The sequence below is a fragment of the Phaethon aethereus genome (assembly GCF_964289735.1).
Source record: "Phaethon aethereus genome assembly, chromosome: 4".
Lineage (NCBI taxonomy): Eukaryota > Metazoa > Chordata > Aves > Phaethontiformes > Phaethontidae > Phaethon > Phaethon aethereus.
In genome coordinates, this window is record NC_138578.1 from 36602777 (window position 1) to 36630139 (window position 27363).

The 27363-nt window shown below is 39.7% G+C and overlaps 1 protein-coding gene across 1 annotated transcript in view; it reads left to right on the forward strand.

Annotated features, from left to right (window-relative positions):
- The window catches only part of TMEM131L (transmembrane 131 like), a gene marked incomplete at its 5' end in the record, with an annotated part of 83181 nt that extends 57690 nt beyond the window's left edge, over positions 1-25491 (forward strand). The window contains 19 exons of the mRNA XM_081998995.1: positions 97-238; positions 1248-1357; positions 2981-3053; positions 5155-5297; positions 5807-5949; positions 6287-6473; positions 7479-7664; positions 9255-9404; positions 9972-10588; positions 12821-12975; positions 14297-14421; positions 15969-16126; positions 17020-17205; positions 18306-18384; positions 19451-19536; positions 20885-21005; positions 22628-22716; positions 23553-23695; positions 25168-25491. Coding sequence (XP_081855121.1) covers positions 97-238; positions 1248-1357; positions 2981-3053; positions 5155-5297; positions 5807-5949; positions 6287-6473; positions 7479-7664; positions 9255-9404; positions 9972-10588; positions 12821-12975; positions 14297-14421; positions 15969-16126; positions 17020-17205; positions 18306-18384; positions 19451-19536; positions 20885-21005; positions 22628-22716; positions 23553-23695; positions 25168-25446 — 3172 coding nt within the window. The 3' untranslated portion in view covers positions 25447-25491. The remainder of the gene's footprint in view (positions 1-96; positions 239-1247; positions 1358-2980; positions 3054-5154; positions 5298-5806; positions 5950-6286; positions 6474-7478; positions 7665-9254; positions 9405-9971; positions 10589-12820; positions 12976-14296; positions 14422-15968; positions 16127-17019; positions 17206-18305; positions 18385-19450; positions 19537-20884; positions 21006-22627; positions 22717-23552; positions 23696-25167) is intronic.
- Between the last annotated feature and the right edge of the window lie 1872 nt (positions 25492-27363).

Sequence of the window (27363 nt, forward strand, 5' to 3'; positions counted from 1 at the left end):
TTGACGTAATTATAGGTCCTGGCAACTACTTTTTTTTCTTTGTTTGAAAGAAAAAAGAAGAGAAAATTAACAAAGCTTTTGGTTTTGCCAATAAAGCAGGAGAAGTATTTTAGGATCAGCTCGCTTTATTCACCAGAAGAAGCCTGAAGAGGAGTCCTTTGCCTTTTTCTTGCCACGGTTGACTACAGAGCCTGGCCTTACGCTCAACTTCAGTGCCACAGCAGTTAAAAGTAGTATGGTGAGGATGGTTGTTGTTAAGTTTTTTCTGAGTTGATGTGTGTTTAGCTTGTTTAGATAACAAAGTTTGCAGTTAATATTTGGTGATGCTTGGCATTTTCACACTGCTTGTAGATCAATGTTTTGAAGTCTAATTTTAAGACACCAGATTTGTATCCCTTTGGCTCTTTGATAAGTTCTCTCGCTACCTAGTTGTAATATTTTAATATAAGGAGAGGAGTAAAGCAGTGTAGGTCTTAACTAACAATTGTTCCTAGTTGTTAAGGCTTTCCTTGCATCATTGTATAAGTTACATGCTTGCGATAAAATAATTGAACAAGAGACTAGGGATAGGATGTACTGCCATTAATGATGCATGTGGTTACGGGAAGGCCTTCCTCATGCTGTTGCCTTATGTAACAGAATTGTGTAAAATATCCGCAAGAGAATACAGCACTTGAGAGACCAGCAGAGCTATGTGTCTTCCAACCACACTGGTGGTTTTCTTTCTTGTTTGTCAGATATAGGTCACTACTAACCTAGCCTGTGCCAGAACCTGTCATATGGAGATAGTTTTTATATGCACATATTGTGAACTACCTTAATACTCCATTTGTGACATTTAATTGTCAGTCATTATAGTAATGTGTACAACCTGCTTGCAATTAGACTTCTGTGAGAAAGGGTGGCACCTCATTAACTTCACCTTCTGTGGAAGAGGTTTGTTCATGTGTGCCTGCAAAAATCAAAATACAGATAAAAGTGTTGTCTGGGGGCTGGAGGAGGGCTGTATTTTTGCACATGCAGTTTTTCATGCACTCTTAGCTGTTTTTGCAAATGATGACATTGTGGTGACATGTGACCTGCTGTTCCATGCAGTTTTGTGCACATATGATTTTATTACATTAAGACAGAAGCCAGGCTGAAGTCCCTTGAAAATGCAGATCATATGACCAGTGCTGAATTATTTTACCTTCCACTTGTCAAGTATGTAGGTTTTAACTACTTCTTTTCCCTTCCAAACTGTTTAGGTAAAATATTTTGTACTAAGAAACCCTTCATCCTTCCCAGTTACGTTGCAGCTTCTGCCTCTTTCTTACTACCCTGATCCCCAAGCTTCACTGAGTCTGCTCAACAAATGGTAATGAGTATAACTATCTCAGGATATTGTTTTCCCTTTTAAAAGATCTATTTGCTGTGCCTTGTGATTGTTGCTTATTGTTTGTTTCAGTTTTTCAAAACATAACTTAGGTGAGGAAAATGTTCTGACCCATTTTGGAAGATACAAGCCGCTCACTGTATGGTGCATGATTTGTAATGTACCTTATCATTGATAAAACCAATATGTCTGCCAGCCTTAAACTATAATAGGTTATCTTTTAAGATACGAGGCTTGGTGTAAACTTGTGCAAAGCTGCCCCTGAGCAACGTGCAGAATTGGGTATGTGCTTCTCCCTGCAAGGCAGGTTGGGAAGTATACAGGGTCTGCAGACTGATCAGTGGGGAGGAAGGTAACTGAACCTTCCCACCAGAAAAAGTTTTCTTCTTAGCTTTTTCTTAGGTAAAAACCCTGGTTGAAGAAGAGGAAACAGGAGCCAGGAACAAAAATTCAGTCCAGAGCCAGGAAATGTAAATGTTTAGGGCCAGCTAAGCAAATGTTTCTACATTGTTTTGAACTTTCTGTTTTAGAACTGAGAAGAACTAATGAGGAATATAGCTAAGAGTGAAAGGAACATATAAAGGGGCATGGTGAAGGGGTGGGCTGAAGTTCACCAAAATAAGCCCTGGCTGTCACACTTGACTTTGGAAAAAATGTGTACTTGGTAGGACTACTTGCTTAGTTGGAGCCAGTGAGACTACTCACGTGCTTAAGTGTAACTTGCTTATTTGGGGTCCACACCCCTGTGTAACTGCTTCCTTAACCTCATTTCTTTACACAGGTATGTGTATGTGCATATATATGTGTGTGTGTGTGTCTGTATGTGTGTGTATATATATATGCATGTTAAAAACTACATCTCTTTACATACTAAATATAATTTCCACATAGACTCTTTCTAGTGGTTTGAAACTACATATTCTCTGTATTTGCACGCCTTTGTTTCTGCAGATTTTCTAGGTTTACCAGAAATCACGTCCACTAACTGGTTCTTTTTAACCATATGTCATAGAAAGTTGTGAAAAGTGAATTTCCAGTTTAGTGGCTGGAGATCCATTAGTCCTCTATAATCTAAATTTTACCTATTGGTTTTCCTATGTCTGTTTTTAATATCTTAATGTTAAATGCTTATAATTTGCTCTCAGGCAAATAATCAACTGCTGCGAGTTAATTCAATTTGCAAAGTATGTGAAAGAAAATAAGAATTTGTCCCAAACAAATCATGAGCAGAAAGAGGGATATTTAAGTAAATGAATGGGATTTGATAATGATTATTTCTTAACAGTTATATTGGCAGAAGAAGCTTTGGGGCATTTGTGTTTGTGTGGCTTAGAAATTGTATTTCTTGATTGTGATCTTTTGCAATATTGTATGCTGAGATCAAACATTTGTCTGTTTTCCAAATGTGCGGAATCCACATAAAACTGATTTGTAGTATATTCTGTTGAAATGCAGACCCATATTTCCACTGTGTTTCACATCTGCCAAAATGCAATTGTGAAAGTATTCTTTATTTAAGAATAAATGCCAGCATATAAAAATAAGTCAGTGTAGTTCTGACAGACTAGGTTTGAGGCACTTAATTTTTTGTTTTGGTTTATTTAGGTTCGGCATAAACGTGCAAGCTATTAATTTCACAACCACTGAATTCAGGCTCATGGATGAATGTTCTCACAGGGTAAGATGGCTAATTTTGATAGAAGTGGTCAGACACACTAGAAGCTTTTTCGAGCTACTCTGAGTTGTTCCCAAGTGCTATTTAAAGCAATTTAATAGTGTTTTCTTGATTTTCTGTCAGGCATGTATCTTTGCAGTAATTTTTTTTTCAGAGTTTGAGTCTGTTTTGAAAAAAACTATAGGGAGGGAGTGTATGCATGTCTGTATGCGTGTGTGTATGTGTTGAAGAGGCCACCATTTGTATTCTGTGTTGGGACTTACATTTAGCCTCAGGCTGACAATGAAATGTTAGGCTTTTGAGTCAGTGATGTCAGAAGCTAGCTGATAATCTTTTCAGTAGAGGGAAATACTGTCTGATAGCTCAAGGGAGGAGAAGGCTGGATTTCTACACTTCACCTCAGTCTCATTGCAACTCCTGGATTCAGGTTGGAATGTCGTGGCGCTCTCTGGTTCCCATTGCCTCATTTTTAACACGAGTGTGATAACATGAGACTATGTCACAGCAGTGCTGAGCTGTGGTTATACTCTGAGGTGTTGTGTCATGGATGACAGAAATAGAGAAGATGCTGTATCAGGGATGTTGGCATATTCTGATGACCGGAGTACTGTCCAGGGTACTCGGAGAATTTATTCTTAGACTTCTAGTTTGTGCAAAAGCCTGGAATTGATGTATTTCCTTGCTGTTTGGGCATGCTGCAGCCATATCTTTAGTGTCCTATGTAGATACACGCTTCTGCACATATGCTTTAAGACCTTAATGAAAGATTAGTACCTTATAAAAAGTAAAGACTATGTTTGCTATACTAATCAAACCTAACCTTTCCTTTCTGGCAACAGTTGTAAGAGTTGTTGTAAAAGAGAGGAGACAGCAGTTCATAAACCATAGCCTGTAGGCACACACTGAAAAAGAGAAGGTAGTTCCAATAGTACATTGGTAGGACTGAGTTTCCAAATGGAAAAATAGCGGCAAATCTTTACATCAGTGTGTGTAATATCTGTTTTTCATTAGAGACTTGAAGAGCTAGAGGGAACATGTATGGTTAGATGGGTATTCGGCATGTATGAGATGGATCTTGGCTTGTTAACCAAATCACTGGTTGTTAATATTTACATTTTTGGATTTGTCATCATTTCCCTAGTCACTTTATGTACATGTGTAACGAATTGTTAGGCACACATTTGAGTGCATGCGTATCTTTGTTTGTAGGGAGTGACAGGGTGAAGTTTGCAAATGCCATATGTGGTTTGCTTTTAATAAATATTGACTGTTAAATGCAGGTTCTGAAACTTTTTTGTATGTTCTTTTTTCATAAAATACACTAAGAAGAAAAACATCTTGGACTGGAAAAAATCAGAAAAGCCATTAGTACAACAGCCATAAATTGAAAAACAACCAAGCAAGAGCCCATTTTGTAATGTTTATGGTTGTTTTAACTGCTATAGGTGTCTGATCCCCCCTTTCTAAGTGGAGACCCCCAGTTCTGGAATAGAAACTTTTAGGGATATTTTCTTTTTTTTTCTAATGGGAAAAAGAATAAACAGCAGCATTGAAAAAAACCAAAAGAAAATTTACATTATTTCTAGACTCAGTGAACTTATGGTGGTTCTGGTCTTCAATTAATATGGTAGGGAGTTCACTTTGGCTTGTTTCCAGTGACTCAAATGATCAACATATTTGCCAGCAGTCCCTTTCTCACTTAAATCAAGTTGCAAGTCATACACTGAGGGTATAATGGTTGCCACATTTCCCTGTGCAATCAGTATACTGTCAGTTCTCATTGTGTTGTGAAGTGTTTCAGGATTCCTTGAATATGAAAGACACTATAATTTCTTTTCCATCTGAGCAAATAAAAGCTGCTTTAAAAAATGAAATAATACATTCCTCATAATAAGTGCAGTAATATGAACTTTTGCTCAAATAAACAACCTTATCTGATGTTTTATGTTGTCAAATTGAAAGACTTTTGTATAATAACTTAGCAGTTGTTGCACCTTGCCAAAAATACCTTCTGTGGTGCTAAGTAAAGATGTAGTGCTTTCTTTATTGAGATCTTTAAACACACATGGTTTTTGTGAATAAGAAGTGCATTTTTGTTTAACAGAAGGCCCATCAAGAGGATCTCATCAACAAGAAATGCAGTTCTGAGCTGCTTTGGTTAAGTTTACAGCCACTGGAAACCAGAAAAGTTGGTGTAATTTTTACACCGGTTGACTTCAGAAGAGTAGCTTCCCTTATTTTAATCAGGTAAGCCAGGTTTCAGTTGTAAGTGAGACTCAAACAACTCAATGGAAAAATGAATTCGCCAAATCTTGGAGCAAAGACAGATGATCAAAATTGGACAGTCAGAATACCCCCAGTTTAATAAAAATTGCTTAAGGCGTCTTTGTGCCTTATGTCTCAGTCATTTAAAAATAGAGCCTTTTTTTCTTGATCTGTGGTCGATGTGCAGCCACACGTTGGTTATCTCTGGAAGAAAAGCAAGTTAATGGAAGAAGCAACCATTTTTACTAGGTAGCACTGTTGTTATCCGGTGGCAGTGGTTACAAAGCTTGTTCCTGCACTGTGTGAAATTTACTGGTGACTTGTTCTGGAGTGATCCTGCCTGTATTTAGGGGAAACCTGTCCAGGTGTGGCCAGTGATTCTGTTACTGAAACGCTGTTGTCTTGGATTGGCACCTAGATAGCAAAGCCATGACTTTGCAAACTTCATTTGTGTTTTAGTGGCTGATTGCTTGATTTTTATGTTATGGCAGAAACAACTTGACTGTTCTGGATGTGGTCAATGTAGAAGGCTTTGGAGCCAAAGAATTGCTTAAAGTAGGGGGGAGACTACCTGGTGCGGGAGGATCTCTTCGATTCAAGGTGCCAGAAGCTACACTAATGGACTGCAGACGACGTGAGTAAGAAGAAACAGGTCTCTGATTTTGTAGCTGGCTGCGTTACTCTGTAGTGATACTAATACGGTACATGGTACAGTGATGTTAAGTAAACAGAATGTTGAAATAGGAAAAGCTGAAGAGCTTGGTCATGAGAGGTGTTGATTCTGTTTTCTCAAAAGACTGACTGAGGATAGTTACAAATTCTAGAAATACACTACTGCAACACAGTCTATTAAAATGTTGGTAACTTCTGAATTTTTTTATTAAATTGAAAGTAAAAATAGCAATTTATTTATAAACATAAGAAAGTAGTCTTTAAGCACTGTAAAATAATTTTTTTTTTTTTCCTTTAAGAACTGAAAGACAGCAAGCAAATTCTATCCATTACGAAGAACTTCAAAGTAGAGAATATTGGGCCTCTTCCTATAACAATTTCATCAATGAAAATCAATGGCTACAGTTGCCAAGGATATGGATTTGAAGTGTTAGACTGTCAGGAATTTTTCCTGGCTCAGAACTCATCACGAGAAATCAGCATTGTGTAAGCACTGACAATTTTGCTGACAAATTAACTTAAGTGGAAATTTGAAATAATTGATTTCAGTAACAGACACTCCAATAGCACACCTGCACACAAAATTTGGTGAGCTTTGAATATAAATTTCATAAGCATTTCCCCTTTTCAGTAAGGGTAGTACTAGCAAATTGATAATACATTATTTTTAAAAAGCAGCATACATGCTTTTATTAGTGCATTATGACTAATAAATTAAAGCAAAAGAGTTGTCACGATAAAAGAGTAAGGAATGCTTTGCCACTGGCTTTTTTTTTTTATTTGATTGTTATTCTCTAGCTTGTTCCAAGTAGCCTGACCACAATCTAGTCACGTTTTCCTAACATTGCACATAGTCTAAAACTGATTTTTTTTTTTAAGTCCTGTTGAGTGAAAGTCATGACTTAAGCATAAGCAGAGTTAATATTACTGTATTATAGTAACTGCGGTTTCATGTACAACAAGTATCACCTCTACTGATTGGAAAGGCAAGTACCCTTGGCAGTCAAATAGAATCATGGTATGACTCAGGGAAATAAGTGGAAGAAGAGACAAATCTGGTGTTTTCTTCTGCTTTCCCTATCTTTCCAGCCTTGTTCTAGACTTACTCTAGGACCTGGCCCTTTCTGAAGTAATGCTGCCTGTACTCTTGACAACTGTACTTTTGGTAAAGAGTGTTTTGATTAACATGATTTGATGATGTGCACCTCCTTGAGAAGACGAAAATGAGTCACAGTAACGAGAGTATTGTGAAGAGTCACAATAAAACCACATATTTTACTGCTTGAAGATGGCCTCAGAGTCTTACCTCTGTTAGGTGCTAATGCCATCTGCATAGTCTAAGCAGACAGTGGTCACTTATTTCATTTTCTTTGTTTCCTGTTATTAAATCAGAAATTATTTTGTGTTTTTTGGTATCAGTGTGACTTCAGAAAATGAAATTCAGCCCCACAATGGAAAAATGACACTAGCTCTGTCTGCTTTCCCTGACAGATTCACTCCTGACTTTACATCTTCATGGGTAATCCGTGAACTTACACTGGTGACTGCTGCTGATTTGGAGTTCCACTTCACGCTCAATGTGACTCTTCCTCACCATCTGCTACCACTGTGTGCAGATGTGGTGCCAGGACCCAGCTGGGAAGAGTCTTTCTGGAGGCTCACTGTCCTCTTTGTAAGGTAATGCTTTAGGGCTCCTGCACCAGATGGAAAGGGGCCCACCAGTGAAAGATCAGCAAGCACTTTTGGCTTATGTTAGGTTTTTAGTGGTGATAGGGCCTAAATCTTTACTGCATCTAAGTCTCCTGAGAGTCCTGCTAGCTGGCTGTGACAGCCTAGGTGTGATGGAGTTGTCAAGCATTTCATGCTGCTTCTGATAAATTTCCATGTTAAGGCTGTAGAGAAAAAGGATTTGGGTACCCCCACAGGAATATGCAGTTGATACTCCCCTTTGCTAGAAGACTTACTCCCCCTGCAGTAGAGATGCACATATAACGTATTAGTATCCAAACGTCATAAAAAGAATTGAGTGGACTGGTAGGTTATCTTTAAGTGTTTCTGGAAAGTAAACATGAATATTATTAGTAAAGTTTCAGACAACCAAGTGAGGACCTGCTTTTCCTTCTGCTTCTTTCCTCCTTTCACTTGTTAAAAAATACTCATGTCCATTGTTAGCTTTTGCTAAGAACACTCCGAACAGGCTACCCGAGAAAGATGATGTGGCTTGTGTTAGCTGACTCATTGCTTGCACGTGGTAAACTGCCGTTAAGGGGACTGTACCTTTGTACAACAATTAAGGTTTCTGCTCCTACGCATATTCTTCTTTTGCTTTCCTTTACTAACTGTTCACACTGTGTAGCGTGAACTGAATGATGTGTTTGTCACAGATGATGTCCAGTGCTTTCATCACACCAACCCTGAATTCCTACAATCAGTACTAACAAGCAGTGAATGTGAATGTCATGGTGATACATATGTGTGCCGGTGCATACCTGAGATACTGATGCACACTGTTCTGCTTGCGTTGTTGTTTTGACACTGAAAACAGTCAGAGCACAAATGAAACAACAGTTAATACCATGTTACATGGTTCTAAGTGCAACAGAAGGAGACTGCAGGGATCTGAAAAATCAGGAATTGCTCATTCTGTTTTCCCGCTGATAAAATTTATACTGCACAATTGAGATGGTGGTTTGATGAACTGCGAAGATTTTTGTTCTGGTCGATTCATATTTGGTGCAATTAATACACCAGAGAGAAAGAAAGATTGTTTTGCAGCTTCGGTTTTAGTTCAGAAGTATGGTGGCATTTGTAGCCCATTTTATGCCAGCATTTTCTCTAGGAAAAGAGAGTATTAAATGTCAAAATAGTGATATAACTCTTATGAATGAATAGAATGTACTCAGAAAATTGATAAGTATCATACTCTGATATATTATTGTGTTGCAGTGAGACTTCTAACTGATTTTCAAACCAAGTATTGGCTTTTTTAGAATGGATTTCTTCTTCGTTAGATTTTTTTTCTTTGTAAAACTCATGGCTGATTTATTTTGTTGAGAGAATAATTAGCAAGGGCTAAAAGGAAAATAGGAAAAGACCGTTAGAACTGTTATTTATTTTAAACTGTATTTTGAGTTTTCTCGTTTGTTGTCTTACCTAGACTTTACTAACAAAATGATTGAAAAGTGCATCTTGTTAGAAGCTTTTTAACCCTTTCACTGAATACCCCTGAAAACTGCAGACACCAGTATCTCTTGTTTTCTTTGGCAGTTTGTCCCTGCTCGGAGTGATTCTGATAGCCTTCCAGCAAGCCCAGTATATTCTAGCAGAGTTCATGAAATCGAGGCAGAGGCCAAATCCTAGTTCTTCACCGCAGCAGAACAGCAACTCTGTTAACGTAATCAGCTCTGATTCCTACAAGTAAAAATACTTTTTTTTCTTCTTTTGAATTGCCTTTTTTTGTACCCTGTTTATTGTGGAGTGATGCTTTCTGTCTGTTTGTATTTTGATATTGCTGCAGGCTGGTTTAAAGGAGATAGTGTTCCAGGCAACTTCTTTCAGAGAGCTTTCAGTGTGGTGTATATTCATCTCCATAAAAGAGAAATGGAAGAACTCAAGGGTTTATTAATCTTGTATATTATCAGTAGTACATAGAGTAAAAATTGTGTGATGGAAGTAAAGGATGCACCATGTGCAGCAGCTGTGGAAGGAATGGAAAAATGGTTCTCAAATCTGACCCTCTTGAGTGGTCAGTTAGGTGCTTACTCAAGCATATGTGTGTTTGAAGTCTGAGCACACACTTGAGTCTTGCTCAACTCCCACTGAAATCAGAATGTGCTTAGCTGGTATGATAGACTGACGACCTAATGCAGTTTAGTGGCTTGTCAATATTCCCCCCTTTCTTTTTGTTACAAAAATATCCCATAAAAAAATTCATGATAGCTTCATAGATAAAAACAAATCTCAACTAATTTATTTTTTCTCCAGGGGAAGCTGCAAGACATTTATGGATTCCTATAGTTCCTCAGATAAAGGTAAAGGGAAGGGCTTCCTGTCTGTAGGCACTTCTTCCAGCCGAAGTCAGAATGCGGCGAAGAGAAGTCCTGCGACCTACAGCCACTCCCAGAAGAAACACAAATGTTCAGTTTTCTACAGTAAGCAGAAACCAAACACAGCAGCTGGCAGTGCCATTGCAACTACTGATGAGAAACAAAATCAGATGGTGGAGAACCAAATCTCAGCACCAAAAGAGGACATTTGCACTGATGTTGTCAGTGAGAACTGGGTGACTCTAAAATATGCAGATGGCATAAACGTTAACAAGAATTTAACTCTTCCAGAAAACTTTCTGGGTAAAGAAGAAAGTGCACTGAAAAATACAGTTCTCATTAAAAATACTTCTTCAGAGTGTGATCTGAAGGAAGATCTTCAAACATGTATGTTTCCTAAGGAAACTAACCTTAAAACTTCAGAAAATCTAGCTGAGCTCAAAGAACAGGAGTTCTGTCCTTTGAAGATGTCCAAGAAGCTACCTGAAAGTCACTTGTCCAGAAATTCACCTCAGCAACAGCCAGAACTGCAAGAAATTTCTAGGAAAAATAGTGGTAATTTTTTTTTTTTTTTTCAATTTCTGTCAGTTGAAACTACTGGGTGAAATCTTCTGTGGAGTTCACTGTGATTAGGATTTTGTCTTTTGCGTGGGACAAGGAGATGTGGTATTTCTTATGTGTTGACTATGATTTATCTGTTTACATGCCTAAGGAAATAGCTTGCATTACAATTTGTTTCATAAATCATAAATTTGCCTTGGTTTACAGATTTCAAGCTTGTGCTGTAGCATTTTAATGGTTAAAATAATTGATGTCATAGATCTTCTTAGAAAATGCAAATTGCCTTTGTCAAATATTCAGAAGCATCACAGTTCTTGATTTTCAGGTCCACTGAAAATCTTATGCCTGTTTTTAGAGTCATCAGGCAAGTACGCTTCATACGGGATATTCAGAACTCCTTTGATAAAAGCACCTAAAATAACAAAAGCTGACATCAGTGTGTTGTGAAATTATATTTTGTAGGAATCTGCAAATCAACATTTCTCTTAGTAACTGCATAGCTATATTTTTATTTTCATTTTTATTTTAGTTGTGGAATTAAGCTTCTTGGTAAGTCTTAACCTCTTAGCTTCACAAGTCAAAATTTTAAGAGCAGCCCAAGAGCACGTGGGGGAAATCAAGAGCAGTGTAGGAGAATGTGTCCTCTGGAAGCTTGGCTTTACTTAGGCACTCGGCAGAGTAGTTGAATGCTGAACACTGGCATTTGCTGTAGCTGTGGCAGTCTGTTTATTTAGTGAGTGAGCCATCACAGAGGGATTTCAGGACCTGCTGTAATGTTGTTCATTCTTTGCTTTGAATTAGAAAATCAGCTGGGGGGAAGAAATAGTAATTATGTCTTAACTGTATTTACGTGCAGAGGAAAGTAACTCTGAGTACAGGCTGTGGAAATCATGGTTATACATAAACCAATTGTCTGGTATCTCACAAACAATTCACTGACAAAACTTCCACCTTGAGGGAGTGATTCAGGAGTACTGGCAGTTACTTGTAGCGCATTACCACTGAATACAAGTAATCTGTCGTGTTGTCTATTAGCAGTTGTGATTTTCTGCACTGTCAGGGATGTGAGTATTTCTGTGTTTCAAGAAGTTTGGTGGGATAAACAAAGTGTAAAATGTACCATGTTGCAGTGTGTGTCTCTTGGTTATAGTTACAGACCTGTTTTTGTGCAAACAAGGACTCTTCAAGACCTCAGGTACTTCTCGTGTGCTTGTAAGCTGGAAAGCAACGGAGTGTTCTTTAGAGCTCTGGTAGCCTCCCTTGCCTGGTGTCTCCCCCAGTCTTTCATCTACATGGGCTCCTTTTGCAGTCATCATGACTGCCCGCTCCAGAGAGGAGGGGGTGGCTGACTCACAGCTAAGATGTTGTGGTTGGTTGGTAGATAGGAAACCGTAAAAACGTTCACATGTGCCTTTCCCGTTTGAGAAGTTCAATGTGATAAGTGACGGTATTTCTCATGCAGAGCAGCCAAGAGTCTCAGTAGCAGACCACTGTGCACGTATTGCAGATACCTGAGATACCTGGAATCGATCAGAGCTGAAGTTAATTCTGTCCTGATCAGCATTGGCAGGGCCCAGGTGGAGGACTGTGACTTGACTGGGCAACTCAGCTAGTTGCTGAGGCGGGCTTCCTCTCATTTTCTTCATCTCTTGGCTTTTGTTATGCAAGAATAATTCTTCTTCCTTGCAAGCCTCTCAAGAAAATCAACTTTTAATGCAGAACTCATCCTAAAGAAAGGAGGACTTCCCTTTGTTTTCATGGTGAATGCAGAGAGCACTTCAGAGATGTAAAGCTCCAAATAAAGGCTGTCCTTGTTTTGATCGACCCATTTTTGAAAAGTTTCCTCCCCACCCAGCTTGCAGGGTTTTTTAGTCCTGGCTTTAGAATCTGGCTTCAGATTCTACCTTACAGACCCATGGCTGGGACCCAAATAGCTCAAATTCAGATGAGATGAGGAGGACTTGGGTAATTTATGCATGTGCCAGGAGTGGTGTGCCCATGAGCATAAGTCAATACAGACCTACTTTTTTGCAACTGCTGTAAGAATTTTTATACAGTATTAGCTTTTGATTTTGAAATTTTCAGCATCATCAGCCTAGAGGTTAGTCTCGTAGTGTTTTGGAAAGCAGCACAAGTCTGTTTTTAAAGACAGGTAGAAGATAACTGTAGTTATGATGGGGAGCCCATTCTTTTCCCAAGCAAACTGATGTTACTGTTTAATTGTAGGGAATAGCCAGCAAGTGCCTCTCAGGAATGAAACAGAAAACTGTGAGACTTTAAAAAAGCAGATCAACCTAAAGCCTTCCACGGAGAAAAAGATTAATAAGGGACCTAAGGAAGAGACTCCCTGCTGCGCAAAAGAGGAGATTACCTCTTCTGAGGTTTGTATTGTGATCTTTCTGCTTTTCAAATTTAAAATGATCTTTTGTTCTTTATTTATATATGTATACACATATAGGTATGTACGTGTATGTAGGGACTATTACAGTCACAGATCTGAAACTCTAAATCAGATGAATGAGGAAGTATGCAGACGTGCCATCCCACAGCCATTGCATATTAATGCTGCTAGATAGAATGCTCAACAACTTGGGTAAAAATTAAAACAGCCCTTATATTGTGATATTGGCCGTATCACAACCAGAGATATTCTTTGTTATTGTCGGAGCAGGCACAAACATACTGGAATCTAATGCCAGATGTCAGCCGCAGTAATGATGTGGGAACGTACTCCGGAGGGGAGGTGTCCTAGATGGGCATATCGTCCTTCGTTTGCAGACCTGATCTCCAAATACAGAGCTTTGTGTCAGAAATTTGCGTTTGAGAATACAGCAGGCAGAAACCCCCTTAACGTATTGTGAAGCTACTGAGAAGGATCATTTTTCATCCCTGGTTTCTGAGCATGAAAAACACAACAGACTGTACCTGTCTTGCAGGCAGTGTAAAGAAGTTCATCAGGTAATTAGTAAACCCAAGAATTTGGGTTATGTTTCTCTCCTGTCTACTGGATAGGAATTCCATGGCAAAAAGGTGTAAGGAGGAATTGCTTACCATGCTTGAGGAATGTGTATCAGAAAAGACAGGGAACTGTTTGGGAACTGTGGTTACAAACTTCTTTCTGTGTGTGGCTGATGGTGCTTCAGTTGGTTTCTTGCATTTTTAAAAAATGACTATTGTCATTTTTCTTAACCAACCATTTGTTGGTTAAGTTACCCCATAATTTCCTCAGTTGTAGTTCAAATGAATGCCTCCCCCCACCCCCCCAGCTGCTGAGGAAAGGGAGGATTTAGTGCTGCTGAACTTGCACACAAACTGATCATAAATCTGGCAGATGTTTTTTGTTTTTAGCACATTGGGAATGTTATTGACTGCTTTCCTTTTTCTCCCTCTATTTTTTTTATTTCTCTGAGAGTCAGAACTAGATGCTGTGAGGGGGAAAATGCTAACATTGGGAATTCAAAAATTTCTCTCTCATCATCAGTTGGTGTCTTGAAGGACAGAGTCTTGGAAAGGCTGGTCAAATTGATGGTGCTGGAAAGAGGATGTGCTGTGGAAAGGCACTAAATCATGAAATAACTATGCATTTGGGTCGGGTCATTTTGTCCAGAGAAATTTAGCTAGAAAAATCCAATGGAGTTCATTTACTGAGGTAACTTCATTTTATAATGTATGTATTGTCTCAGCTCATATTTTTACCTTTAGCAAGAAGATCCATATAGAAAGAAGAAACCTCAGGAGAAGAAGGAAGGAAACGTACCAAATATGAATTGGAATAGAAATAGGACATCTAGAAAAAATAAGAAGAAGAATGTTAATGTATCTACAAGGTATGTATTGCCTCACCAAATCATGAAGAAATCCAGAGTTGCTGTAATGTTTCCACAGGTTTTGCATAGTACATTAGGCAGGATTGCTTTATCTATTTAAATAAACACACTTTAATCCTGGCCTGAGCCTTAACTTTTAAGAATGTGCAGTACTAAGTATCACCAGCAAAAAAAAAAAAAAAATTTTTCCATTTCTAAATCTGCATGTACATAGACACACCCCATTCTGCACAGCAGTGGTCGCTCCCCGTTCTAGTCTGGAATTTGCTGTCTCTGAAGTTTGGACGGTTAGCTTCCTTTCCGTTGCGTCTTGTGTGGATAAAACCCAGTCGTGTATTCTCTTCAGTGAAAAAAGGAAAACAAAATTGATGAAATAATTCCACCTTCAAGAGAAGCATCTGCTATATTGAGTAACTGAGGGAATGTTGTCTTCTAGTAGTTTTGAAAGAGGAAGAGAAATCCATAGAAAAGAGACAGTGGCTTGCATTTTTGCCGTAATGATTAAAAAGGTTAGAGCAGCACTAAGCTTGAAAGAATATTGACAGCAATTTGGGAAGTTATTTCCTCCCCTGAGGTTTGTTTAAATGCATTTCTAAAGTCAGCTACATTACTCTTAATTGATGGTTGGGTTTTTTTTTTGTTGTTGTTGATTTTTTAAAATTTATTTGGACTGTTGTTAAAAAAATACCAGTTACAAACTGCTGCTAGAATAGAAACACTTATGAGGAGAAAATGCTCCTACTTCCCTTCCCCCAGCCTTTTGAATTAAGGTCACAATCCTACAAAGCCTTCACAGACTTAATTTTTATTGCGAGTAGTCCTGTTGAGGTCAGTGGACTTAACAAGGAGATTGTAAATCTGAAGGGGCTGTTATAACTCATTATAAACAAATTACTATTCATTGTGTGGGAAGTCAGCACATGTGTAAATCTTTGCAGGATGCACACCTTTGTAGTAGGAAGGATAAAAAGCACTGAAATTTGGCATCTGTTCCTTGAACTGATTCAGCGAGTCACTACTTTCTGAGTTAAGATGGAACCATTTCCTTCCTCTGGAAACTTGGCAGCTGGCTTTTATTTGTTATCCCTTAATACTCTCTGATTATGATATTGGATCCAGGTATTTCTGTTGTACTAGCAAAAACTTAAGATTACTGCAGATGATGGTTTTATTCTAGTTATACTTATGCCAGCGAATTAGACGTAGGACACGTGTTTCTGTGTATCTCCATCTTTGTACGGTGCTGGGCTGTGCTTACCACGGTAACGTCCGAGTGCCTTCTGCAAGTGTGTTGGAGAACGGAGTTAAACGTACGCACGTTGTTTTGCTTCTCCCCCTGAGAAGCAGTAGGCTGTGTGGTGGGATACTGCATTTTGGGAAAGATTTTTCTAGGTTTCTGTGAAGTTGGGGAATAAGACTCCTAAACCTATGCCTTGCCCCACATCCTGCCTCGATAGCCATGTGAATTGAAGTGTTTAATGCCTGAAAAGGAAAATGCAGCTGAAATGTAAAATGCAAACATGTTTCTTTGGGTGTGGTTGTATTAGGGTCCCTGAGCAGAGTGAGTTGAAGCATATGTGCAGTGAATTTGAAAGGCCGGATCTGAGAGCGAATATTGGAATAAGAGCCTGGTGTCCTCAGGGTAACGGGGAAAATTGTAAAGCAGACCAAAAAGCTGGGAGCTTGTCTATACAGGGAGAAACAGGTACGCAATCTTAATTGTCTTACCCGGGGGAAGAAATGTCATGTGGTTTTTGTGACAGTAGAGCTGTATTCGTTCCTTGAGAGACTGGTGCTTCTCTCCCTTTTGAACCCTGACGCGAAGATGGCGGGACTGGCACGACGCAGTGCCTGAAATACCTGCTCACTTCTGAAGGGCTCCACATGCTTTCCCCATGTGGTTGGTTGGTGGTGCAAATCGGAAGATGGATCAGTCTGAAGCCATAATCTATCAGTCCCGGGTGAAGGATTGACAGTCTGCTTGTGTGTTCAAATTAAAGCCAGTATTAATTGGAGCGGCTGTATTGCAAAGGCCACCTTTCGAATAGGCACATCAGTTTTAAAAACCACCGCTAGCTTGGGTACCTGCTTCCTGCCTTTCCATCAGGATTCTAATCAGCTGTTTTCCTTGGCTTTTGGGAAGAGGAGGGCTGAAGAGGTTATCAATGTTTATAGGATTGTCCTTTGCCTTCCTGACGAGATAATGAGAAAGGAAAATCTATCACTTAATGAATTCGTTACTTGCAACATTTGTTGTTGCTTTTAATACGCATGTTCCTACAGCCAGGATATGTTTCAAATATTAAGTATATATTTCAAAGAGCAGTAGGGGCTTCCTATTTCAAACTATTGCCTCTTAACTGCACTGTATCCTCACTTGCAATTGTTGTACTGGGGATGTCATGTAGGTCATAAGCTCCTCCTGGTAGGGGCTGGCACATTTTTCTTGAGGCTATCAGTAAATACTACTTGCTGTTCTATTATCAAGAAATTCAGAGAATCCATGTGAATTCATGTTTCAGATGACTTTTCACTGAATCTTCAGCTGAAAGACTTTCTTAAGTGTTTTGTGTTGTTTTGTTTTTGCAACTTCTTTAGAAGGCTTTTATCAACGGTCCAAAAAGAAGTGTTTGGAGAAGTTTTGTTCTGATTCAAGCTCAGACTGTGGAAGTTCATCGGGAAGTGTTCGTGCCAGTCGTGGGAGCTGGGGTAGCTGGAGCAGTACCAGCAGTTCGGACGGAGATAAAAAGCCCATGATTACTGCCAGGCATTTTCTTCCATCCAGTAAGTTCTGCAGATACCACCTTTGCACCGTAGTGGGCAGAGTTTCAGCCTTCCTTCTGAATGGAAAGGGGGACCGCGGCATGAGGCATGTACCTTGTCTTTTATAGGGCACCTCTCAGGAAAATGAGGACAGGTTTAAGGAACTTGGTACTTGAAAAAAAAAGTAGCACAAGTTTTGTGGAGATGAAGATGAGCTGTCAGGCTCACTGAGAAAGTGTCAGGCTTCTCACTGAGCAAGCTGCACAATGTGTTTTCTTGGAAAGATGGAAGAATTGAGAATCACTAGTCAAAGCAATTTCTGCCTTTGAATTTATGTTACATCACATTATTTTGATAAAAATATGATCTTTCTGTTTTAGCTATTTAAGAAATCCACAAATGAGGAATGTGTGAAAGGAGCTCAGATGTGAGGAGGCTGTGTTTGGATAGCGGTATTCGAGGCATAAGTAGTCGGGAGACCTGAGCCACGTGACTAGTGTGAGAAATGGGAACTGTGGTTCATTACTGCAGTTGTTTGAATGCCTGAATACCATTAAAATAGTTGAAAGCCTAAACCCTGTCACCACCATCACTATCCAGATTGATGTAGCACTAGAAGTAAATTTTAAAGAAAGTGCTGAAGCGACACAAGTAAAACCAGCTTTGAGTCCCTGAAAAAAAGCTGTTTTGAATAATTTAAAAATGTGCATGTACTTACATGTGTATTTGTGTATATAAACTTTACATTAGCAAAAGATAGTGTGTGATGTATCTGAACCTGGAATCTAATAGGTAACGAATTGTGTGCACATGACTTTTCTGTTTGTTAAAATTGTAATGCCTCTTAGAAAAAAGAAAATAAGTAATTTCAAATTCAAAATTAATTTGGTAGTAACAAGGAACCTCTCCACTCTCCGTGAGTGTGGTAATCACTTATAAGTTACAAAATACATTTAAAACCACGTGGACATAGATCGCACATTTTGAAATTAATGCAGTTAGTGATACTCTGGTGTGCGAGAAAATTCAATTAACACAGTTGATGAGTCTGTGTGTATGTATATTCTGTGCATACTTCTTTTTTTAGGATCTTTGATTTTCACAGTCATTCTTTTCTTTAGGAGAGAATGTTTCACAAAATGACTTTCCATCTGAAACTCCTATCACTTTAAATCTGTCTCATAACATCTGCAATACCAGGTAAAAAAATTGAATCTACACCTGTAAGGCATTAAAGAAACACACCAACCTGAAATCTTGTCTCATTTTGATAAATTATACCTACCTGTTGTCGGGTTTTGTGATCATCTAATTGTACTTCTTGGAAGAAGAAGAATCTTCTTCAGTATGTGAAAAGATCTATGCAAAGTGGATTATACTGGGGAAATGTGATAAATGCTTCCAAATGTAAAGTAAAATTGGGGAAAAAAGGAAATTATTTTTCCAATCTCATTTCTTCCAGATCTTAGCAACTTAACTACATTTCCATTAGCACTTAGTTATATTAAAGTAATAATGGCTTAAAAAAAAAAAAAAAAAGGTGGGAGTGAGACTTTCAAGTTGATGTTATTCTTTTAATGGGAATAATGTTCTCCTAGGATATACAGCATGAAGATTGATTCCCCTCTCCCCCACACTCCTTTCCACCTCTTTACTGTAGTAGAAATAGCATCTACAATTTTTATTGCTATGAGTCCTCATTTTACTTCTCATTCATGACTCTCTTCACTAGCAGAAGTAATTTAATCCTTTTCCTCTGGGATTCTGGTCTTGAAAATGTTCCTTTTCCATTCATATTGACTAGTTTCTTTGATGGGATTCAACGAATACGAAATTGATGATCATGTGTGCCCATGTGTCTTCATGCACATGAAAGTAAACTTGCTGGAAGGTTGTTGGGAGCATTGAAACATGAGAGATCCTGCTCATCTTCATGGACTATAGCTTGTTTTTGAATTTTAGAGAAGAGCTGTTGAATTAATTTGCAATAGGTTGATACTTTGATAATAAAAGTGGGGTAATTAAGATGTATGTATGTATTTTGCATGTGTAATAAGTAGCTGGCTTTTAATTGGAAAAACAAACTGTTAAAATTGCACGTGGTAATTCAAAATGAGAAAAATTTGGAAAGAATGTGGGAAAGCAATAGCAATCATGATGTTCATTAGAGTATTTTTTAGATCTTTGTATATTGCCTTTGAAATACTTTGCACTATGAAACGTAACAGTGCCTAGACTTAAGAAACTGAATTTTCTTTTCGTTCAGCAGAGACATGAACAGCATCCCCCAATATCCTGAAACCTTATGTCCCAATTTCACTGACATAGCTGCAGATCCTGACAAAAATAAAGGTCAGTTACTTTATTAACAACTGAAGCTGGTTTCTGCATACCCTGTCAAGCAGTTTCAGTTATGTTGCTAATAACACTTGTATACACCAACTTGACAGACCTGTTGTAACTGGACCTGACTTACTTCTAAACAAGTTAAGAGCAAAGTTAGCAAATGGAATATTGCAACCTTGACTTTTTTTGCTGCATCTTCTCTGTGTGAAGACAGCATTTAGCTTTCAACTCATGTTTTAGGTGTTCTTTGTTTTTTCATCCTCTTGCTTTGCACAGATTTATGTCCAAAAGTAATGTGGTTGGGAGATCAAGAGCACTGCTTGCTGTGTTAAAAAGAAGCTCGTCATCAAATCAAATAGGGCCATTTTTCTCTCTAAATTTCCATCGTTGGAACTTGCTCTCTTTGAAAGCAATAGTGAATGAGGTTGGGTTGGGCTGTTGAAACTCTTGAGTTTTCATTGTTTGTATATCAAAGGGAAATAATACTAACTTATTGAGTGGGATTCATAAAAGCGACAGGCCACATGGTGCGGTGGAGTTCAAAAGCTGGTTAGGAGGGCGCATGGTTCTTTGGGCAGCAGAACTGCCTGCCCATGGCTGTCCCTTTTGCTGTAGGCTTAACCTGTGTCTGGTAGGATACAAATGCTGATTAAACCTTTTCCACAGTAGCAATATTCATAATATGTGTGAAATAATGAAATAGAGCCAACTTTGCAACCGTTGTCTCATGGAAACTGCTGATTTTTACTTTTTCCTTTCTCCAGCTGCCTGTTCCTACAGAGTTGATAGGAACCAAGTATCTGTGGGCAGTCAGGGAACTCAGACGGTAGAGAGCAGCACAATGAATATCTGCCCTAGGGGCTAAATACAGCCGTAACGAATTCACATATTGTTTGTTGTGAATGGCTCTAGTCTATTAAAAACCCGACGTGGTTCCCACTGCATTTGTGCAGTTGGACTTCAGAGATGGTTACGGACTGATGGGTGGGGGCAAAGGGGAGGCTGGTGGGGACTGCATCCCTGCCGTCCATCCTGCCATGAGGAAGGGTGCTGCCTTGGAGCTGGCGGCTAATGATTTAAGGACTCTCTGTAGCAATTTCTTGCCCTGTTTTGTTGAATTTCAGACTCAATCCAAGTCTTTTTATATATATTTTTTAACAAATAGAAATTATGAGATTTGTTTAAAGATGGACATTCGTCTTTCACAAAAAAATAGATTGGTTGGTAGCTCGGGATCTTTTATCTAGCATATAGTCCTTTTTGTGGATCTGAGAATAAAGTGTCATTGTGATATTCAGAGTTTGTGGAGCCTCCTTCCTGTTGTTGTGCATTTCATTCCCTTTTCCCTTTTTAGGTCTTTACCCAACAGGAGACTTGTGGCCTGCTCAGCCGGTCTGCCTGACCAACAGTTTAAACTACAACCTTGAGAATAATATACCGTGCATGATCCAAGAAACTCCCTCTGTCCACAACAGGCAAGTTATGGTGGTGCAGAGGGCTGCACTTGGGCTTATCTTATAATATTTGTAAGGCAGATAATAGTTAAAGTAAAATTCTTGCTGTCACTTCAATCTTAGTGCTAGTTGTTTATGCTCTTCCATTAGTACATCATGATTAATTTTGCTAAGACAAATCCACTGGCGTTCCTGCTCATATACAGATATTCCAGAACTTCTTTCAAATTTAATTAAATAATTTTTGTAAAGCTCTTAATTTCTTCCACTTCTTTTGCATGGCCAGGCAGAAAAAAAAGCCAGAACCTGGCTTTTAGGTTCGTTGCCCTCCTGCTAAACACATAGCTTCTTTGTATTATGTGGTGTGTTACGCAGTGTGTACTCACATTAAATGGCATGAACAGACATTGTTAAATAAAGGCAAATAGTCCAGTTTGAAGGTGGTGTAAGGATACAAGTTGGTCTCACTGTTTCAGTCTCTGTAGATTTGTGTTTATCTTCCTGTAGTAGTGAACTTGAATAATTCTTGCACTTCAGACTCTCCACGCTACAAATTTTATTAATGAAAGATGCACCACAAACTAGTGAGAAGAAATACTTTGCCACCACATAGCAATGCAATACGGCCAGTTTTTCAAGTCATACCCTGTCGTCTAAAATGACAGAGTGGTAACACAGAAATCCCCGAGAGATGATCTTGTGGCCCTGACCAGCCTGCTAACCTCAATTCTAACTGTCATGTCAACAAACTGCAGCCCTAACGATTGGGAGCAATGGCCAGCGGTCTGTCCGACTCTCTAGTCAGATGAAATATATGGTGATTTGTGGCAGATTCTGTATTATGCTACTTTGCTTTTCATACACCCATCTCAATTGGACTGTATATGGAAAAATGCATTTAATTATTCATAGGTAGTAATGATAACTTATGATAACTTCTTGCCTTAATAATGAAACTGAATCAGCACAACGTGAAAACCTTTCATATGCCTACCTTGTCCAGACTAGGTCCAGACTTGGTCCAGACTTGAACTTCTTCAAGCTCGCTGCATAGCAGGGCTTGTTTCACTTCTGACATATCTTTAAGAATTACTTTTGAAAAATCTACTTGAAATTCTGAAATTATTTTAATTAAAACAAGTATAATCCCTCAAATGAACGTGTAGTTTAGAAAACATATTTAACAGGACTTGAACATGTGTGGTAGGGAAAGTAGAAATCCCCGTTGTAGTTGCTATTCTGAAGCATTCAAATGCTTGAGAATGCGTTACATTTTCTTCTATTTCGAATCACATTATGTCACTTTATACCTACCATTTCCATGGTTGTGGGAAAGAAGTACAATTATTTTCTTTTTACAGAGGAAGAAGTTGAACCGAGTTAGGTGTGGCAGGACTCTGGTAGCTGTCATTACAAGTTGTTCATCCTCCCAGAGCAAAAAGAGCTCAGTGAGAGAATCGCTGTGATTACATAGTGGCACAGAGTAGATACTGGCAGAACTGGCAAGCAAAATATGAAAAGCCTCATCATCAGTTACAGACATTTTCTATCTAACCGCTTTACATTAAATAAATATTTCTAAATAATTTTCAGAAGTTCTGCGAATTGTTTCTGACAGCAGATTTTTCTTTTTCTTGGGACAGCTTCATCGACTGGAATGCAGCTTGTGACAGCCAGTTTTCCAACATGTATTGTCCACTAGAGATGAACGAATATGGTGCTTTCCCAGAAGGTAAGATGAAATAAAGCTTATGAATTATCACTGAGCATGTTTTTTTTCTCTCACCTTTTGTAGAACAAAAGGCTGAGCTTGTCTATAAACATCTGGGCATTCATTGCTTAAGCGGACTTCATGGTTTCCAGCTGACTGGGTGCTCTGTAGTAATAAACTTTGTCTGTGTGTGGCAGACGAGAAGACTGATCTTCGTATGGAGTTAAGTCTGAAAAGCCAGTATACAGGACTCTGTCTGAGAGGGAATAGAGAGAAACGCTTGTGACCACAGTATTACACAAATCTTTTTGCACAATTTTCTTTGTTTTCCCTCTGGCAGGCTTCTGCCTTCCAGTGTGTGAAACAGAAGACCTCTTGTGACCAATTACCTTTCCAGGCTAGAGTTTCTTGGCTTGGGAAGCACACTGGCAGCAACCTAGAATTCTTTAGCATTACCTAAGCAATAATTAAAGGTCAGGCTACAGTATCACAAGCAGCACAGTGGTCCCTTGGGTGCTTAGAGCTGAGGCATGTTGGCAGTGAAGCCTGGGTAGGCTCTGCCATGCACGTTCTGTGGTTAATAAAGACTCTGTTCTACAGTAGAGAATTGCCAACTCTTTATCCCGTCCTCCTGATAGCAATTTGTTAGTGGGTCCCTAACATAGAGTGGTAGTCTTGTTAACAGAAATTGTTACGCTTAGCTGCTGTGCTGCCCTGATGCTGCCTGAAGTCACTGAAGGCTTAGGTTGGTTCCAGCCTGGCTCGCTCCGAGAAGATTCAATGTTCCTCCACAGAAATGTTAGTAGCGTTTATATTGCAAAAGCCTTATTTTGTCTTCCTGCTTTTATAAACTGCAGAAAACATGAACTACCCCAGTGGCTTCCCAGGTACTGCAGCAGTGCAGAATACAGCCTTTATTGACCAGAGCTGTCCCTCCACCTGGAACGCGCCTCCCAACATGCCACCTGCCTGGGAGCCTGCCAGTTACATAAACTCCACAGTGAGTATTGTCACTGCGAGGCACTGCCTTTGTGTGCCGCTTCAAAGGCTTCCTGGTGCATTCCTGTCTTTCCCTATTGCTCGCATGATCTTCATGAATCCTTTAAGTAGCCTGATGTATGTATCTGATGCTGGCATTGGTAGCGTGGCTTTTTCCCAATTGTTGGTCAAGGTTGTTACTGGACCTTGTCTGTGAAATTTTAAGACTGATCCTTTTGCCTGAAAATTGACTAAAATCTTCTTACATACGGAAAAACATTTTGGACTTGCATAGTCTACTGAGACTTTTTTCTATCAAACTCGACCTTTCCAGATGAGGGTAAAACACAAAAAGTGCTGACAGCAAAGCCCAAGGAGATTAGGAAATTGTAGAGCTGAATGGAGAGCTGCTCGCAGTGACTTTGACAGGTTTTTTTGCTAGGAAGTCCAAGTGATTTAAGCTGGATTTGTGCAGATTTCTGAGTGCTGACTTTGACCTGTTACGCTCTAGACTAGCCATGTTATGTCATCCCGTAGTGCAATGTAGTGACTTCTGTTCAAGGTGGTCTTTAATTGTAACCACCTTCTCTTCTGCTCATATTTCAAATCTTCTATTTTAGAATTATTTTTTTATTTACAATAGGTTTATTTTGAAAAAACTAACCAAATAAAGCAAGAAATAATTCCAACTGTGAAGGTGAAAATTCTGCTGTGTTAAAAAGTGGCAAAACTGGTAGAAGACTGTTTCCTAAAATAAACGTGGCTTTATTTCATATTTTATTCAGGAATGCCAGGAAACACAGAAGGTAGAGATTGGAAAATACATTAGATAATTCAGTTCATTTCCCCGGCACGCTTTTCCCCACAATACATTTCAGTGTTTCATTCAGTTTTAAAAGTCCCAAGACTTCCATGACCTTCTCTGAGAGACTTCCTCGCAGACTAACACATCTTGCCCTCCAGGAGGTTCTTTATAAGCTTTAGAAATTTTCTAACTAAATTCCCTAGCTCCCAGTTATAGTCTCTTTTCCATACTGAATATCCCTCTCTGCTCCCGGTGTGCGTAGTCTTTCAGTACTGACACGTATTTCTGCCTTTTTCTTGTAATTTCTTAGGCGTCCTTCTCTTTTAACTCTCAAAACATTCATGGTGCTCTTCACATGTCTTCTCTTTCTCCCTTATTTTTCTTAACAGCCTGACCAGAACTGAATATTGTGTTCCTGTTACAGTAATACCAATGCCGTGCAGGGAGGAGCTCATATGGCTTCATTTAGCAAAGTGCATTTGCGCACGTGCGCGCGCGCACACACACACTGCTGTACTATTTTCAGCGACCATATTGCTTTGTAAACTTGTGTGCAATTTTCTACTTGTCTGTTTCCTAAGCGCTCTGCATAAATGCTGCTTCCTCCCATTCGGTACTACATTTCCACGTTTTCGTTGGCAAAAGGTCCATTTTGCAGTTTCCCATGATAATTTTATCTTGCCCTACAGCCCTACCTCTCAAGCACCCGAAGCTTGTCTCCAATGTCTGGACTTTTTGGTTCCATCTGGGCACCTCAGAGTGATGTTTATGAAGGCTGCTGCCCCGTCAGTGCCACGACCCAACACTCGACCCACGTGGAAAACCAGGCAGTTATGTGTAAGCAGGAATACTATCCGAGGTTTAACCCCTTCCGTGCCTACATGAACTTGGACATATGGACTACAGCAGCCAATCGAAATGCAAATTTCCCACTTTCGAGGGACTCGGGTTACTGTGGAAACGTGTGAAAGGAATTTGATTTAAAATGTGAATAAAGATGCTTGCAATTTTGATTACTAGAGTAAGCTGGTTGTTGAATAGATTACAATGTTGGTGGATATTTTGGCACTTTTATATTGAAAATAAATTTTTTTTACTGAAGTCTGAGCATTCAGTGCATTTTAAAAAGCAAAGCATATTCAGGACGCTCTTCACCTCTGTCAGGTGAAGGCTATATTTTTTTTTTCAAGTTTAAGGTCAGTGTTAGGTTCTTAAAATCATTCCTGAACCTGTACTGCATGTTTCTTCTGAAGTTTACATTCTGTGGTATAATCTAGGAGGGCCTCAGTGTTTGTAGGTACAAACTTGCACCCAAAAGTAATCGCATCTGTACCAAACAGTAACACTGGGGACCTACCTGTTAATGCAGATCAGAGATTTTCCAAGTGGTGCCAGATTCTACTGCTGACATAGTTATTTGTGGGTGTAAACTTCTGGCAATAGAAAAAAGGCTGAGTTGTGGCTTGTTTATCTGGCTTCAAAATGCAAGCTGTCACTTGCATGACGTTACGCTTGTGCAGCGTGGGGGAGTGGGCGTTTCTTTCAGGAACTTTTCTTGTGAGTGACTCCTGACATTTTGTGTTTTTATTTTTAGCCTTCATGTTGCAATAGCATTTTCAGTGCATTTAATTGCCCTTGTTTAAAATGCCAAAGCTTGAACTGGAACAAGTATTTCTTTGAGAGTGGAGTTCACACCACTCTCCGAAACAGAACAGCGTTGTGTTAGCTCGTGTGACGAGACTGAATCTTTGTAGTTGGAAAGGCAACCGGGGAAGTGCTGCCACCCAGCTCGGGGCTGAGTCTTTCCACCGTGCAGGCTGTCTCTGCTGAGCATTCCCGTGGAGCCCTAAGTTGTCTCCGCAGACGGTTCCCATGGGGCCCTTTGTTCTGGCATGGCAGAGCATGTCTGGGCACCTTCACCCTTATAGGTGGCAGAGAAAGGCAAAGGCATCCCTTAGATTCAGAGATGTCCTCGACAAGGGGACTTGTCAAGCTTGGAGAAAGAGAGGGTAAGGGGGGATCCAGTAGCAGCCTGTACAGCTGCTTGAAGACATCAAGACGGCAGAACCAAAGCCCGTGTGGTGGCTGCAGGCGTTACAGCCAACGGCAGCAGTCACAGGTTGTGGCGTGGGAGGTTCAGGTTGAACACAAGGGACGTCTCTCGGAGGGTGGTGCTGCAGGAGAATGGGTTGCCCCGAGGGGTGGACACATCTCTGTGCTTGGAAGTGTTGATGACGTGGCCGAAGGAAGCCTCACGTGACTTGCTGTGGTGGTGGTGGTGGCAGTGTATTGCTCCTCATGGGAGGTCGGACTAGAGACCACCAGGGTCTGGTCACCATTTTGAGGATTCTGTGAACTTGAGCGAGTTTCTTACTTTTGGTACTTTAATTGTTTTCCTCTTGCCCGTTGAACTTGGATTGACTGGAAGACAGGACCTCCGTTTGACACCAAAATGTTGAGGCTTTCACATTTGTTTTTATTTAAAGGCGGAGCAGAAGAGGCACCGCAAAATAGCCGACAGCCTGCATGCCAGGCTACTCGGCAGTCTGAGCTCCCAAACCTGAATTCTGGCCCAGCCAGTCTCACCATGTTGCTGAGCTGTCAGACTAGCCCCTCTGACTTGCTGGTTTCAGCCAGAAACGCCATCCCAGATCCTGAAATGTTTCACCAGAAACAGCCCGTTTCCGCCAGAAGTTTGTTTTAGTACATCAACAATTCCTGCAAACAAAGCTTTGTTGAAAGATACCGTACTAGCTACGCTCTCCTGCGCTAACTCTACTTTGAGTTAGCTCAAAAAGAGGTGGCGACTGGGTGGGGATAGTCAAAAGCTGCTACATTTACCTGCTTTAGCTGCTTCTGTGGATGGTGCTCCTAAGCCTTCCCTT